The 15,241-nt window shown below is 40.6% G+C and overlaps 1 protein-coding gene across 5 annotated transcripts in view; it reads left to right on the forward strand.

Annotated features, from left to right (window-relative positions):
• acsl3a (acyl-CoA synthetase long chain family member 3a) overlaps positions 1-15,241 on the forward strand; it is a 31,522-nt gene that overhangs the window by 8,037 nt on the left and 8,244 nt on the right. For all 5 annotated transcript variants that reach the window (XM_023428356.2, XM_023428355.2, XM_087179852.1 and 2 more), the window contains exons 4-8: positions 4,654-4,763; positions 6,440-6,578; positions 10,993-11,143; positions 12,862-12,985; positions 13,939-14,010. In XM_023428356.2, coding sequence (XP_023284124.1) covers positions 4,654-4,763; positions 6,440-6,578; positions 10,993-11,143; positions 12,862-12,985; positions 13,939-14,010 — 596 coding nt within the window. The remainder of the gene's footprint in view (positions 1-4,653; positions 4,764-6,439; positions 6,579-10,992; positions 11,144-12,861; positions 12,986-13,938; positions 14,011-15,241) is intronic.

Consider the following 15,241-nt stretch of genomic DNA (forward strand, 5'->3'; position numbering starts at 1 on the left):
TAAATATAAAATAGTTTTTCGGTTGGTGAAACTGCACGGATTGAACTCTTTTAGTTAATCCGTCTTCTGAAGCTGCTGATAACCTGGTAGCTATAAATAGACGTCTTAAACAATTAATCTGTCATCAGAATAGATAATGATATATTTTCTGTTGATCCACATAATGATTAATCAACTAATTGCTTCAACACTAAATGAAAGTTATGTTTTCTTGTTGCATGCAAAAGTCTGATGAAACAGTGAAATAAGGATAAGGATCTGCTTAAATGCTCACACAAGTACACACATACACACAAACACACAATGTTTCCTGCAATACCTGCGAGGGTTTTGATATTTGAAGGATGACGAAATTTTTTTCTAATTGGATTTAATGCACGAAATGTCTAACTTTCAAAACAACGGGAGCCTGTGGAGACAGATGAGACAGTGGCAAATACATCCAGATTTCACTGTTCATTTGCATCAGTGGCAACAGCAAAGAAGTAACTCTGCACTTTACTCATAGTTTCAGTTTAGTTTTACCACTGAGCATCTTCCAAATGTGTCTGAATAAGGCTGATTTATAACCGTGTTTGTGTGTGTGTGCGTGCGTGCGTGCGTGCGTGCGTGTGTGTGGTTGTCAAAAGATCAGAGCACCAGAAGTAAACTAGCTTCAGGTCAGCCCCCTTTCATATGAGAAAAAAAATGGACAGAGGAATAGATAAAGGATGAAAGTGAAAGAGAAGGAGAGAAAATGTGACACAGAGGAAACATCAAAGAGAGAGAAAGAGAGAGAGAAAACACAGAGTAACAGTCTATAACCCTGCATCCCTACACTGATACAGACACTAGGAGTTTATGGGACAGGGCTTAGTGACATCTCCTTTTTGCGTCATGGGCTCTCCAATACTTCCTGTTCTGCTGCTGTGTGAGTGTGTGTGAACGAGGGCCATGACACCTCCAGCCGTGAGATCTAAACACAGATTGGGCTCCAGCTTCACACAGACACACACACACACACAGACACACACACACACACAGACACACTTTTTAATACAGAAAACTTCCACAAACCGCCACAACAGACAAAGAATTTGTGAGGTATTCTGCCTTGTGTCACTCTGCATTTTTCAGTTCGACAAACGAGATCCTGAAACGGTCCCATGTCGGAACGTGTCATCCTTTGACTGACGTTAAGATATAAAAATGCAGGCGAAACTAGAATTGTGAGGTTTTTATATGGCAACAGAATTATTTGAGGGATGTAACTGCTGCTGTTTATTTTACCCACATATGGTGACAAGTGCACAAAAAAAAAAACTTACGAAAACTTTTGCCTTTTGACAGCGAGCCAATATACAGTGAATATACAGTGTCTACACATGCAAACAGAAAGACAGAAACACACACACACACACACACACACACACACACACACACACACACACACACACACACACACACACACACACACACCAAGTGTCCGAGTTCAGTGGGGGCCTTTGGCTGACTCCCTAATGCCTCTGTCAACATCAGATGCTCACGTAGACTCTCTCACCCCTCCTCTGACGCCATCACCCCTCACTCCTCTCCCTCTCACTCTTCCCCTCTGTCTCTTCCTCCATCACTCTCTCCAACTTTTAACTCCTCTCTGCCCCCCCCCCCAAGAAAGATGCTTTACTGGCTTGTGCTTGCTACGTTTTCAAAGCAATGACAGTTTAATGGATCATAAACTAAAGCACACAGAGAAAATGAAGGGTCCTTCAAGGACAATCAAAAAGATTTAATGAACTTAAAAGTACCGCTGTGGGTGCTCGCAGTAGAGACAGGAACAGAACATATTAAAGAGTAAATCAGCATAGATTCCCTCGGGGCAGCGGCTGCTGACAGATCCTTCAACATTAACATCACAAACATGAAAAACATGAACAGGGTCTTTTTGTTCAGGGGAACGTTTTACATAAAAAAAATTTAATACCACAATTTTTAATATAAGCCTTGTGTTAATGTTAACCTGAAGAAACCAAAAACTATTAGGGGCTGACAGGTTACAGCCCTTTACACTTAGTTCGTGACATCAGATAAATGACGGCCACCGTGATACAAGCTGAAAGCCTCATATTCTAAAAGAAAGCCGACCAATGTGTAAGCGGCGGTGCTGTACATATGTAAAATAAAAATGTACCGTATACACGATCGTGCTTCCACCACAACAAAATGAAAGAAAGAAAAAAAAAAGGAGTGAATGAGGAGAAATGGGACACTTATGTAACAGCAGAAGACAGAAGGGACAAATTGACCTTCTTCTGTCTCAGCTGGGCCCTGCGATTTACAAGTTGTACACTGCAACCATTAACGTGCGCGTGTTTGCAGGCGCGCACACACACAAACATTGTGTGACATAATGCATTCCCCAGCCCCTAATCCTACCCTTAACCATTACAAATACATGCCTAACCACAACCCGAGCCAAAACCCAAGTAAAACGAGAACACATACGCACAAGCAGAGGCGCTACTTCTAATTCACGAAGCAAACCATGTATTTAAACTCCCTCTCCACTCAAAAATGTCTTTTGCTTATTGTTCCTTTGTTGTGCAGAATGATGTATTTGCAAATTTTTGCACATTCATCTGCTCAACATTTAAAGTTCCTCTGTGTCGACCTTAAATCGGAGTTCAAGACATGTGCTGTATATACGAGCAGGATTTGTGACATCACAACTAGTTGGGCGTCCATTATGTCTCAGTGTGATGTGATGAAGTGTGTGATGTGGAAAGTCGAAGCTTTCGAGTCACAAGGATTGAGAAAAGACTTTTCAGTGAAGAAGGAGACATCTTGTGTCCAGCAGTTAAACTTTTGAAAAGTTATAAATAATAAAAGCTTTTCAACTTTTTGAGAAAAAAAACATCAGACACAAATTATTATCCAAAGCAGGGTATTTTTAAATTTTTGAAATCATGTCTGCAGGGGGTCTTTAAGTAATGAGCCGATTGATCGGGCCATCATTATATGTGATGCGTCACGATTCAGCTCAACGGATTACACTGATTGATCTCATCGTGCATTTGCCTTGCAGTAATTGCGCAATCAAAACAGGCAACATCAGGGAAAAATGAAAACCTAATGAATTTCAACACGTGGCAAAAGTCAATGCTCAGTCAGTCAGACAGGCTGATGTTAGTTTTTCATCACCAGCGGGACACTGGGCAGTATCTGTACTGTTATCTTGCTCCTCATTCTTAGATTTATAAGCTGCATTTCATCAGTTGGCAAACTAAAAAATACGGCTATCTTATGATTGTGCATTGGAAGCCTATATCTGTTTGCTCTAACCCTGCATAAATTTGTATTCTTTTGCTCTGAGAAATCTTAATACTACAGCATTCAGTGATATTTTGGACAACAGTAAACAATTTGGGGAAGGCTCTTTTCCTGTTTCAACATGACAACATGACACGTTCCTCTAAGCACAAAGCCAGGTACTTGAAAACATCGATGATGAGAAATGCGGTGTAATATATCTGTATCATGTCCTCGATCATCAGATGAGGAAGACACTGACAGGCTAATATCTGAGTTTAAAAAAAAAGAAAAGAATGAAACTCATAATAGCTTTAACGACTGAGGCTCGTAAGTGGACGCATGTATGCGAGTGCACATACCAGCGGCCATTCAGCCATATGCACTTAGTCGTAACACACGCCCCCTCACATACCAGTACTGTTTATATCCCCAAAAGAGTGCTCGTCAGGCAGTGAGAGCTTGCGTCCCATCTGCTCCGAGGCAGGGCTGAGGCCTCTCGAGGTTCCCTGGTGATGTCATCGTTGTGGGAGGGGCCAAACCAGAAATGCTGAGCAATATAGAGTGCACGTATATTGTCCATCATCACACGTGCTTCACCGTCTATACAATGACTCTTGTCCTAAGCTGTAGTATAAAAAATAAGATGATTATTTATGCACTAATGTGGATATTTCTAACCCTAACCCCATGTATTTTCCAGTATATCATTTTATGCAGCAATCAATAGCAACAGGTTCAAAATGTGCAACACACAAACAGTGCTGTGGCAATGATATTACCGTTAGGGCTTTGTTTAGTGACACTTCCACTGAATTTGGCACAGGCTGACATTTTGGGAACAAGGCAGGCAAATTTGGAGTCTTTATCGAAAGCAAGCCAGATACTACAGAAAAAAAATAAGTCTGTGTATTCCAAGAAGTATGACATCTAACCACTAATGAGTGTTTTCGGGAAAAGGTTACGGTCTATTAGTCAAGTTTGATTTGCTGTAAGTGCCATGTTTGCCATTTCAAAATTGTAAAGTTGGAGTATTGTAGCAGAATTACAATAATATCAAACAAGATTCAAAGTTTGATAAAAAGCTTCTTTAAATTTTGACAGATTCTGACAGATAAAGACAATAAAGCTTTTACCTCAGTTACAAGATCCTTCATTAACAAGTTTGAGCTCATTAAGAGAGAAAACTTCTTTAATTCTTCTTCTTCTTCTTCTATTTCTATCATTAAGTGAGTTCAATGTGGTGATTTGTTCTTTGGGTTACCTTATAGATATGTACCCCCCATGTTTAATAAATGTTTGTCACATGATTAAATATTTATATATTCAGTAATTTTTGATGATAGTGTTTTGATGTGTGTGTTGCAGTGGCCACCCTTTACTCCACACTGGGAGGTCCAGCCATCGCTCATGGGCTGAATGAAACTCAGGTCACCCACATCTTCACCAGCAGAGAACTCCTGGAGACCAGACTCAAGGTGAGAACCTACGCAAACATATACTGAAGATGTAATAATATTCTCCATAAACTTGTTAATGATTGGAAATGTGGAATTTATTACTATTATCGAGAGTCATTGGCCTCCACAGAGAGAGCAGCTGCGCTGAGTCATGTGGTTAAACTGGTATTCGTATTATCCTCCCTCAGATTCACCATGTGCAACTGTGCATGGTTAGTTCAGTTGTGCTGTGGTAACAGGCAAATAAGGTAAACAGTATCAGGAAGTGATGAATGGTATTTAGTATATCTGCATAGCCCAACATCACATATCTGAGTGGGCTGTACAGGTCAGCAGAAATAGTTTCTGACCTAAAAAGAACCCTTGGTGTGGACAGTTTTAAGGGACCCCTCCCTTCATGGAGCCAAAAAGTTTTTTTTTTTTTTTTAACTTGACCTTGATGGTTGAAAGAAAAGGTTATTTGTTAATAAATACTGTAGTTATATACTGGGGGGAAAAATTATTAAGCATTAAACACCATACAGGCCTGATTTTCACAAATCAATAATTTTGTTTTGGAGAAAAGATCACACTCCAACCATTCATGGTTCTTTTTCTTTGAATAATGTCTTTATTCAGTTTTCATTTAACAGCCTTATTATGCAACATATTACATAATATATAACCCACCACCCCTTCAGAAAGAAAAAAAACATACTCGTTCTCTCTCTCCCTTGTGTTTAAAACTCAAATCTCCCAAAAGAAAACGCCAAAGTCAGACATATAACTCAACAGTACCTGGAACAAAGTAAAGATATACAACATAAACAGCCGTTGCAGTACATTTTAAAACATACCTCCGTCCACTTCTGGGCTTTACCACTATTCTGATAAGTATCTTTATACCTAATACCTAGTTGTTCTTTTTCACTGTCTTTTGTTTTCTTTCCTTTTCTTTATTCGTATACTTTGTTCAGAAGTATTTTGAGATCTGTGAAAAACACAAATATATGTCATACACATTCAGTTTGAAATCTGAGACACATTGTATGGAAATATCTGATTGATACTGAATGTCAATAAAATACATTGCTATTCCAGTGTCAACAATAGAAAAAGTGCAAAACTGATATAAGAAGTTTCCTTCACCTCAAGTCTATAAATGTTGATAGACTCTACCCTGCAAATAAAAAGCAATGTAAACTAAGGTAAAGATGGTTTATCTCCATTACGTCACTGATCCAAAGTCCGTCAGTGGTTCCAGACTGTGAAATATCTCTTGTCTAGAACAACAATATTAAAGCAGCTTTTAGGCCACTGTTATCCATCAGGGAGAATCCAAAACACTGGAGCAGAGCAGATTAAGGAGGAGGCGAGGAGCAGTGTGTCACCATAGAGATATAAAAATAAAGAGACGTGCACGTGCCGTGTGTTAAGGTCTGTTTTGGACAGATTCAATCCCCAAAGACAAATGGTGCTCTGGCATTTCATCCCTCCTTTTATCAAAGTGGAATAAACACAGCTCCTCTGCTCACTCTCACACATCGCCTCGTAGACCAAATACTGATGAAGATGATGTGTCTGGGATTCATGGTGATTTGACAAAAGAAGAAACCTGGTTTTCATCTTGTGTTAGTGTATACACAACACTTACATTTATGTCTGTGTTTTTGTGCGTGCGTGCGTGCATGCGTGTGCATGTGTGTGTGTGTCAGGCTATCCTAATTGAAGTTCCAAGGCTGCAGCATATCATTGTAGTGGATGACACACCGACCTCATGGCCCGGCTATCCGCGTGGCATCAGTGTCCACAACATGGCTGCTGTTCAGAAACTGGGGGCCAGGCCTGAGAATGGTAAGCTTCTGTATGTGTTTTACTGAGTTTTGTTTGCCTCCTTAGGTTGTTCAGTTCGTGAGACGTGGCGTTACTACTGTATTATAGTGTCAAATAACATGTCGCTTCTAATCCACATAAAACACTTTAATTGCAGAGCATTTAGTGTCTCGTGGTGTCCTAAATGATGCAGCTTGTCCATCATAACTAAAAGAAAGTAAAACCAAGGTACCCGAATATTGAAGCTACTTTTACCATTCAAAATGTATGTGTAACGTGAGGTGACGCAAGTTCAGTTTATTCATCATGAGTAATTAAATAATTTTATGATGTTTTCTGTGGATATGAAGGCGCTTTCTGAAGTCTGGGAAAAATAACCCTGATGATGTCATCAGGGTTATTCGCTCGCGTCCATGATATAATTTCATTTAGGCAATTTCAGTTAGGCAGTTCCAATTACAGTGGATTTGGTGGATATGAAGAGATTGGACATCGCTAATGGAAAAGGAGACTGACGAGGGAGGGTGTTGCCAAAGAGCAGCATGAGAATGAACAGGAGAGGGGCCGAGCATTGAACCCTGGGGGACGCCTTGGGACAGAGGAGTGGTGGAGGGGGTGCAGTTATTGACGGACTGTTTCCTGTTCGTAGGATGTGACTTCAGCCAGGAGAGGGCAGTACTCAGGGGTAGGATTTAAGGTCGAGGAGAAGAAATGGTGAAGTTGATGGTTTCAAAAGCAACAGTGAGGCTGAGAAGGTAGAAAAAAAATTGAGTTGACCAGAGTTTTATCCAGATCCAGATCCAGATATCCACTATAGGGACTAAAAGTCAGGATATCTCTCCGCTGGTTCTGATTTTGACCAAGTCTTTTTTAAACGCCATCTCACACATCCCTCATCACCATGTACCTGCAATACTAGATTGCTGGAGAACACGTTTCAGAACATCTTTCTGGTGCTACTTGGACACGTCTTCTGTGATGAACCTGGGGTCACAGGGTGGTTTTTTTTTTTTTTTTTAATATTTAAATTCTTTATCTTTCTTCCCAAAAGAACAGTGGTACAGAGCAGCAACGTGATTGCAACAACATACTTCCAGCATATTAACATGTTAGTACCCATATTACAAATGTTACATAGCTCGTAGTCGACTTGGATAATCAGTCTTTTTATGTTGAAGAAAAATAAAATAAAATAAAACAATGAAAGGAAGGCGAATGGGATTTTTAAGCTGCAGCTGTGCAGACTCAAAACACCAGCCACAAATCCTATCCTAGTATAAACATGTTCCATTTTGACCATCTTGCATTATTTAAATAATTTCTCAATCTTTCCTTCTCATGAATCTCTTGAGTAATTTCTAGCCGGTTGTCCACTGAAGTTGGATTCACCTGTAACCATTTACAAGTGATTTTTATCATCAAAAATGACATTGTTTTGTGTTGAATTGTCACCATACTAAAAAAAAAAAAGAGGATTATGCTACACGAGTTTATTGAGAATTTCTTTCGATTAATGTTTTGATATTTTTGGCTCAGTATCTTTTTAAATAATTTTTTTTTTCCATAAACATTATAGAGCAGCAACATAGGTATTTATTTATAGGAGAAACTATTTCACATCTCACAGAAGTTTATAATGTTTACTTTCAGTCCAAATATTTAGGACCAAACCACAAAACCAGCTCCATCTGATGCTGTTCTCTGATCTCCACTAGGGAATAGTGTGGCAAACCAAGTTGCACAATGAATGACTGTAAGGCAGATGAAGAACAAAGTTATTTGTGACTTTTTTCTTGTTTTCTTGATAAGCATTTTGAAAGACCTTTTTCATTGAAAGCTACCAGACCAAACCAGCACGAAAGCCCCCCATAGAAACTCAGTGTAAAATATCAGTTATCGCCTTCCAAAGCCCGACTGAATAAACCTAATGCTTCATCCATGGGGTTCATGGTGAATCTCCCTTGTTTTAGTGGCATAGTTTAAAACTTAGTAACAGATCATCCCGCTCTATATGGGATGGTTTTTCTTGGGGGTCAGGGGTAGGGTGGGGGCAGATTGGTATCAGTGCCATTAGGTCATGTGAATGAGGAAGTGCTCACATCTGTGTTAGATTAAAGGTTGATACGACGCTTATTCAGTTAGTGCATTGGATGGATCCACTCTACCCCCTCTCGCCTTTTCATTGTGGCCCCTTGAACCGAATGACCCAAAACAAGAGAAGTTGGCAGTGTCATGTGCAGATAAAGTGGGAAGGAAGTAGGTTTAGGATGGGAGGACGGAGCACTGGGATATCGGGGAGGATCATGTTTACACATAATACTGTTAACTTCGCATGACATCAGCTCTCAGAGAACACACTCCTACACGCCTCGCATCCGAGTGAGTGGAAAAAGAAAGAAAAAGAAGGGACTCCAATGTGGGTTAGACTCCCTTCCTCTTCATCATGGCTAGCCTTCATCCTCTGTTTGGCTTTTCGGGGCCCGCTGTGCTCACTCGTCTGAGTTCTGCTTTTGCTCCACATGATGCTAAACAGAGTGGAAAAACAAGACCAGTCTCTCATGAAGACTTCACTGCAGCTAGACCAAACCACCAACTGGTTTTGTTTCCCCCTTTAAACGGATTTGGACGTTACTTATTTATTCAGACTGTAGGAGTCCTGGATCAGAGGGCAGGGCACTCATCACTCTGCGCTCGCTGTTCTTGTATCTTTTCAACTCTCTCCTAGTTATGCATTCTTTGATTTCGAGACACGTGCGCCACAGCCTTTCTCGGTCTTGATTATAGGTCTTGATTGTAAGCCTCGAAAGCTACAGGAATCACGGGGAAAAGGAAGCCATCTTAGTGCTTTCCCTTAAGCCGTGTTAAGGCCGATTTTAGGTCTGTGTGAAAAAACTAATTTGAATGGAGCCAATCAAGTTGAACAGGTTAGGTTACTTTATTTGTACCTGGTGGTAAATTTGGTTTGCAGAAAAAAGAGCCATCAATCTTACACATACATATTTAACACACATATTTAAATGAATTAAACATTGCTTTTTATGCAATGCTACTACAACTTACTCATGTGAGTGATGGCTGCTGGAATAAAGCTCTCTTTAAACCATTTTGTTCTGCACTTTGGGACGGTGAGCCTTCGTCCAGAAGGAAGAAACTGAAATTCACCGTTCAAAGGGTGCAAGTCGTATACAGGGATGCTAGGTTAAGCCGTGACTCACCAATCAGCTTACTTTGTAACCCTCTCACATTGACAATCTGACCTTCACACCCACTTTGATGCCAGGTGAGTGGAGGTGAGTAACTTCTCTCACTCTCTGCTTCATTTCAGGCTCCATTTTTAGAATAAGCAGGGATGCAGACGAAAAACAGCCCCGTGTTGAGGCATCGGTGAGGCTTGTGCCAGTAAAATACAACCCAGGAAACTCGCATATTTATGCATTTGAAGAATAACACAACACTTCACAGTGCACAGTTTATATTACTCACAGACTTTACAACTCTGGAAAGTTAGCACAGCGGAAATTATTTCATCTTTTCACACAATGATCATGTGGTAAACACTATAAATACTATACTGCATTCATGCTACAACGTAGTCGACAAGAAATGTGCACTTGGATGCATGTGATTAGCCAGTGCACCTTAGCCTAGTGCTAACAATCGGTAAAAGCTAAAAGTTTAGACACGTCAACACTGTCTCAATTCAAATTAATGAGAGGGCTTCATTTGTTTTTATAGAAGATTTATGCCTACAAGGTGACTGGGAACACACACACACACTCTGAAATTACGGCCAGGGCTGGATTAACAGAAGATAACAGTGCTGCCAAATATAGAGGTGAAGTCCTGATAAGAGAAAGTAAAGAACAAGATTAAAGAGGAACGACTGAGAAGAACAAAAGATAAAGAAAAAGAAAGAAGAGATTTGAGAGGGTGAGAGAAAGATGAGAGGAGATGAGGAGTGGAGATGGGTGTTTTTGGCTCGCACAGTCAGACACAAACTCTTCATTGTGCCAAGAGGGGCCTGATTGTTTAATATCACAGCTGACTATTTTCCATCCGTGTGTTTGAACTTCTACAAAACTTCTATTGAATTACAGACACTTTAAAATATTTCCTCGGCCTCTGACACCCAAAGCATTGGGCACGTTCATCCTGCTCGCATGGAACAAATGTGACGGGGGCTATTACTTTTATTCCCAGAACGAGTCCGTGTGGACAGTGTGTAAACATGGATGCATGTTCAGGCATGGCTGCTTCACTTTAGTCGGTTCTTGTGTGTGTGCATGTGTGGTCAGCCAGTATGTAAATACAACATACACAAATCACAGTCATGTTGAAAGCCTTCACTGTAATTGCAGTTTCTGTCATGTTCAGCTCACATGTGTGTGTGTTTGTCCACGCTTTAATGCGCGTTTCCTCTGTTCCCATGTTACAGCCGCACGTGAGCGTAAGCAGCCGCTGCCTTCAGACATTGCAGTCATCATGTACACCAGCGGATCCACGGGCATACCAAAGGGCGTCATGATCTCCCATAGCAACATCATCGCCGGCATCACAGGGATGGCTGAGCGGATACCTAATCTGTGGTAGGCACCACAACCTCACGTGTAAACGGCCAAACCATACTGTATGTTACACACTGGGAAATGTGTCATGTGTGTGAGGATCATCTGAGTCCTCTTTTCTCTCTTCCAACAATGTCTCGTGTTTGAAATGTAGTTTACTTATTCTTTGATCTGATTGTTCCGGATTTAAACCATATTTTTTCAACTTTAAATCACAAATTGTCCAATTTACACTCTGGTTTTTGTCCTGATTAAACTAATGACATATAACGTGTTGATTAGTGAGCTTCTGGGGAATGTTGTCCATTGTGTCGGAAGTTTCATTTGATTTTCTTTTAATTGACTCGGTCTTAAGCTGCTGGTCCATGACCTTGTCAGTTGTCTGTGTTTGAGAGTTAATAGGCTGCTGATAACTGTTGAAATTTAGCACAATCCCAGGGCAGGCTAACTGTTAGCTTCATCCACATTTGCTTTCATATGTCACACTGATTGTTTTTCATTGAAAGACACGAACTGTAAACTGGCGAAGCTACGTGAGTGAGCAGTGTCTAAAAAGGTGAATTTCAACAACACTGCAAAACAGTTCAAATAATAATGTTTCAATTTACGATTTGATATTGAAAACAACACATAAACAACGCTCACCACTAGGATATGTTGTCATTCAGACAGTTTGATAAACAGTAAATTTAAAACATATTTTTTATAAACCTACTTGCGGACCGCCAGGTTCACCACTCTTTTAGCAAGGCTAAAGCTAAGCTAACCAGCTGTGCCTGTAGCATACAGACTTAACAGAGGTATCTTTTTATTCAGCTCTCGGCAAGACAGCGATTAGTGTCTCCCAAAATGTTGAACTACTCACCTAAACTAACCTGCCAACCAATGGTTAGGAGGTAGTGACGTTTCTAGGACTCATAATTAAACACCACTGACGTTTATTTCTTAAAAAAGCAGAGCAGGGAGACGTATGCACCTAAATCCATTTATGCCTGAGAGAGTCTCCTCGGTGTATCTCAAGAAGAGACAAGCTGTTTAAATTGCATTATATCAGCACAGTGAGGACATTAATTTCCTCTTATCTGCTGTTTCCAACTATCCCCCTTCACTAATCTCCACCGTCACTGGTTTAATTCTGTTGGCTTTAAGATTGTGTGACAGGACTGTAAAAAAAATAATAAAATGCCAAAGGGCTTTTTTTGCTTTGTCGGGGGGGGGGGGGGGGGGGGGGCACTCCCGTGTCAGCTGAGCACGTGCAGAAGTATTAGTCAGCCAGCTAGCGCCATCATACAACTGAAGTATTCACATTGAAACAAAAACAGGACCCTCACCCTGGGGGATGAGACAGGGGTGAGAGGAAATGCAGAAGAGAGGGAGTTAGCTGAGCAGAGAGAAGAAGAAAAAAACTTCAAGGAAGGGAGGCAGGGTGACGAGGATGGAGGTCAGAGGGGTCGTGGATGTTACCAACACAATCAGACTTCTAACAACTGTGTAAACCTCCTCATCACGTATGCCTCTTCTAATGATCGCACAGTCTTTCTGATGATTAGCATTTATCTCCTTGGGATTTCTATCGTATGATTTATGATCGTGATAGTTTGCATTAAAACTGATTATACAACAGATTGTCTATATATATATATATATGATTTGTATTTATCCAGCTTGATCAACTTAACTAGAGTTGATTAACTAGGTTCCTTTCATGGCTGTTTTTAAGAGCGTCTTTGTGTTTGCAGTGAGGAGGACACCTACATCGGCTACCTGCCTCTCGCCCATGTGCTGGAGCTCAGTGCAGAGCTCGTATGTATTTCCCACGGCTGTAGGATCGGCTACTCCTCACCTCAGACTCTTGCTGACCAGGTAAAGTAACACTACTTAAAAGTATACTTATTCCCGCTCATGTTTGTACACTAAATATGTAGCTAAAGCTAGCTACCTGTTAGCTTATCTTAGCTTAGCTTAAAAGCCTGAAAACAAGGGGAAACATCTAGCCTGGCTCTGCCCAAAAGTTACAAAATCCACCTACCAGTACCTCTAAAGTTAGTAAATAGCGTCTCATTGCCTTTTTTTGGTCCTTTTTTTTTAACCTGTTGTGAAACAACAGGTTAAATTCTGAGTTGTAGAGGTCAGGCAGTAGTCAGGCTAAATTTCTTTAGATTAGATTAGAAAGTCTTTATTATCCACAGTAGTCAACACAACCAATGCACATCATAAATAAGATATGAAGCACAAAGAGTCCATCAGTATTTGTTGATTGCAATGACACAGTGTTTCCCCTGCCTCCATCAGCTGCTCGCTCTCGCTACATCTCATCGTGTAACTCTCGGCAAGAAAGCAAACAAGCGTATTTCCAAAAAATGTCAAACTATTCCTTTAATGCTGATGTGTGTGAGAGGCGTGTGTTGTTTTTATGAATGAATAAGGAGTCCTGTAGAGGAACTATAAAGCGTGAGCGCTGGTTGCATAGTAGAATACTGTGGGTAACATGTGATACGTAGAGAGCATTTAATATCCAACCTCCATTAATGTTTAATACTGTTTGGTAAATTGTAAACCTAATCTTAGCATCAGGCACTGTTGCACTGTACCTTGCCAGATCCGCCACACTATGAAACTTCTGTCTGTCTTTAATGGTGAACACCAGCAAATTAAATCACTGTATTAAATCATAAATGAATGCATTGCTTTTATTGAACGTAATGCGATGTTGAGCAAGAACCAGTGGGAAGCAGATTTCAAATTTTTCAAGAAGCTAGACATGTGACTTGTGCAATCGTTCTTGTGATCTTGCTTCTTTTTTTTCCCACCAACAGTCAACCAAGATCAAGAAAGGAAGCAAGGGAGACACCAGCGTCCTGCAGCCCACCCTGATGGCAGCTGTTCCGGTATGTCGCGATAGTACACTCAGCACATGACTATCTGATGTCTGAGAAGTTTTAACATTTACAGCGTCTCCCATTGAGTCACTCTTTCTTAAGTCTTGTGTTGTGTTATGCTGTTTGGAAGCGGGACAGATTTCACACTGTCTTTGTCCATAGTCCAACTGTGGAGGAGCCCTGGCAGAGTCCAGCAGGCCTGGATCTGCTGGATGTGTCTCAGATGGATCGACTGTCTCTGTCCAATGGTGCTCTTTATTAGACACCCTGGAATTAAAATGGCATATTTGAGGTTTGCTGCTCCTGCTTGTCTTTGAGGTGTATTTTACGGATTAATCCATCTCAGCAGCGATGACGCTAGAATGGGCTTAAACCTAGCATGGCAGTATTTATTTTGTCAATGAAAGAGCTGAGCGGGAGTTCCACCCTGCTTAAATGCTTTATTAGTATTAGAGGGAGTTTACAGTTTGAGGAAACGGAAAGTAGGGCACGCAGTGTGAGCTGAAGAGTGAACGTTTGATCGTTGCACTCAAAAATATAAGGATTCTAATTACTATAATTAGTATTTTTATATGAATAATCCGTAAGATGACCATGTTTGTGTGAAAGAATTCTTGTAGTGACAACTTGCATTTTAGCAACTTTCAGCTCATTGTTTTTAGATTTACAGTCTTAATACTCTGATCATTTCCAGCTGCAAGCAACTGCTTTCAGTGGGGGGAAACAAAGCTGTAAAAAGCCACTGTACAGTACCTGCCAAAAAACCAAACAGCAGACAAGCAAAGTTAGCTAGTTGTCTTCAGCACCGTTGCCGTCAGCTTTTAAAAAAACAACAGTTCACCATATCAACTTTAAGGTTTTGGTTATACTTTTATTGTGATTTACTGTAGCTAGCCAGTTAACCCCATTTAGCTAGCTGGCTACGATCATTCACAAGTTTTCTACACTTTATGTCATGTCAGTTTAAGTTTGGGTAAAGTTACAGTCTTTTCCTTTATTAGCTCAAAGTTTCGGCTCGTAAAAACCATGAAATCCTGATTCTGCTGTGATGACGCTGCCGCTACCTTTGATTCAGATAGATGTCACAGAAAACTTTGAAATGACTAAACCCTTGACAGTAAGACATTATAACCATTACTCATGTTAGCTGTACGTGGGCTAGTTCGAGACAATACGCCTTTGCTGCTGTATTCTCTCTTTCTCTCACACAATGAGCAGAGCGCCCCCCCACCACCCCCCC

Source organism: Seriola lalandi, unplaced genomic scaffold (genome assembly GCF_002814215.2).
Source record: "Seriola lalandi dorsalis isolate HSWRI2012SDOR001 ecotype SW California unplaced genomic scaffold, Sedor1 jcf7180002054874, whole genome shotgun sequence".
Taxonomy (NCBI): Eukaryota; Metazoa; Chordata; class Actinopteri; order Carangiformes; family Carangidae; genus Seriola; species Seriola lalandi.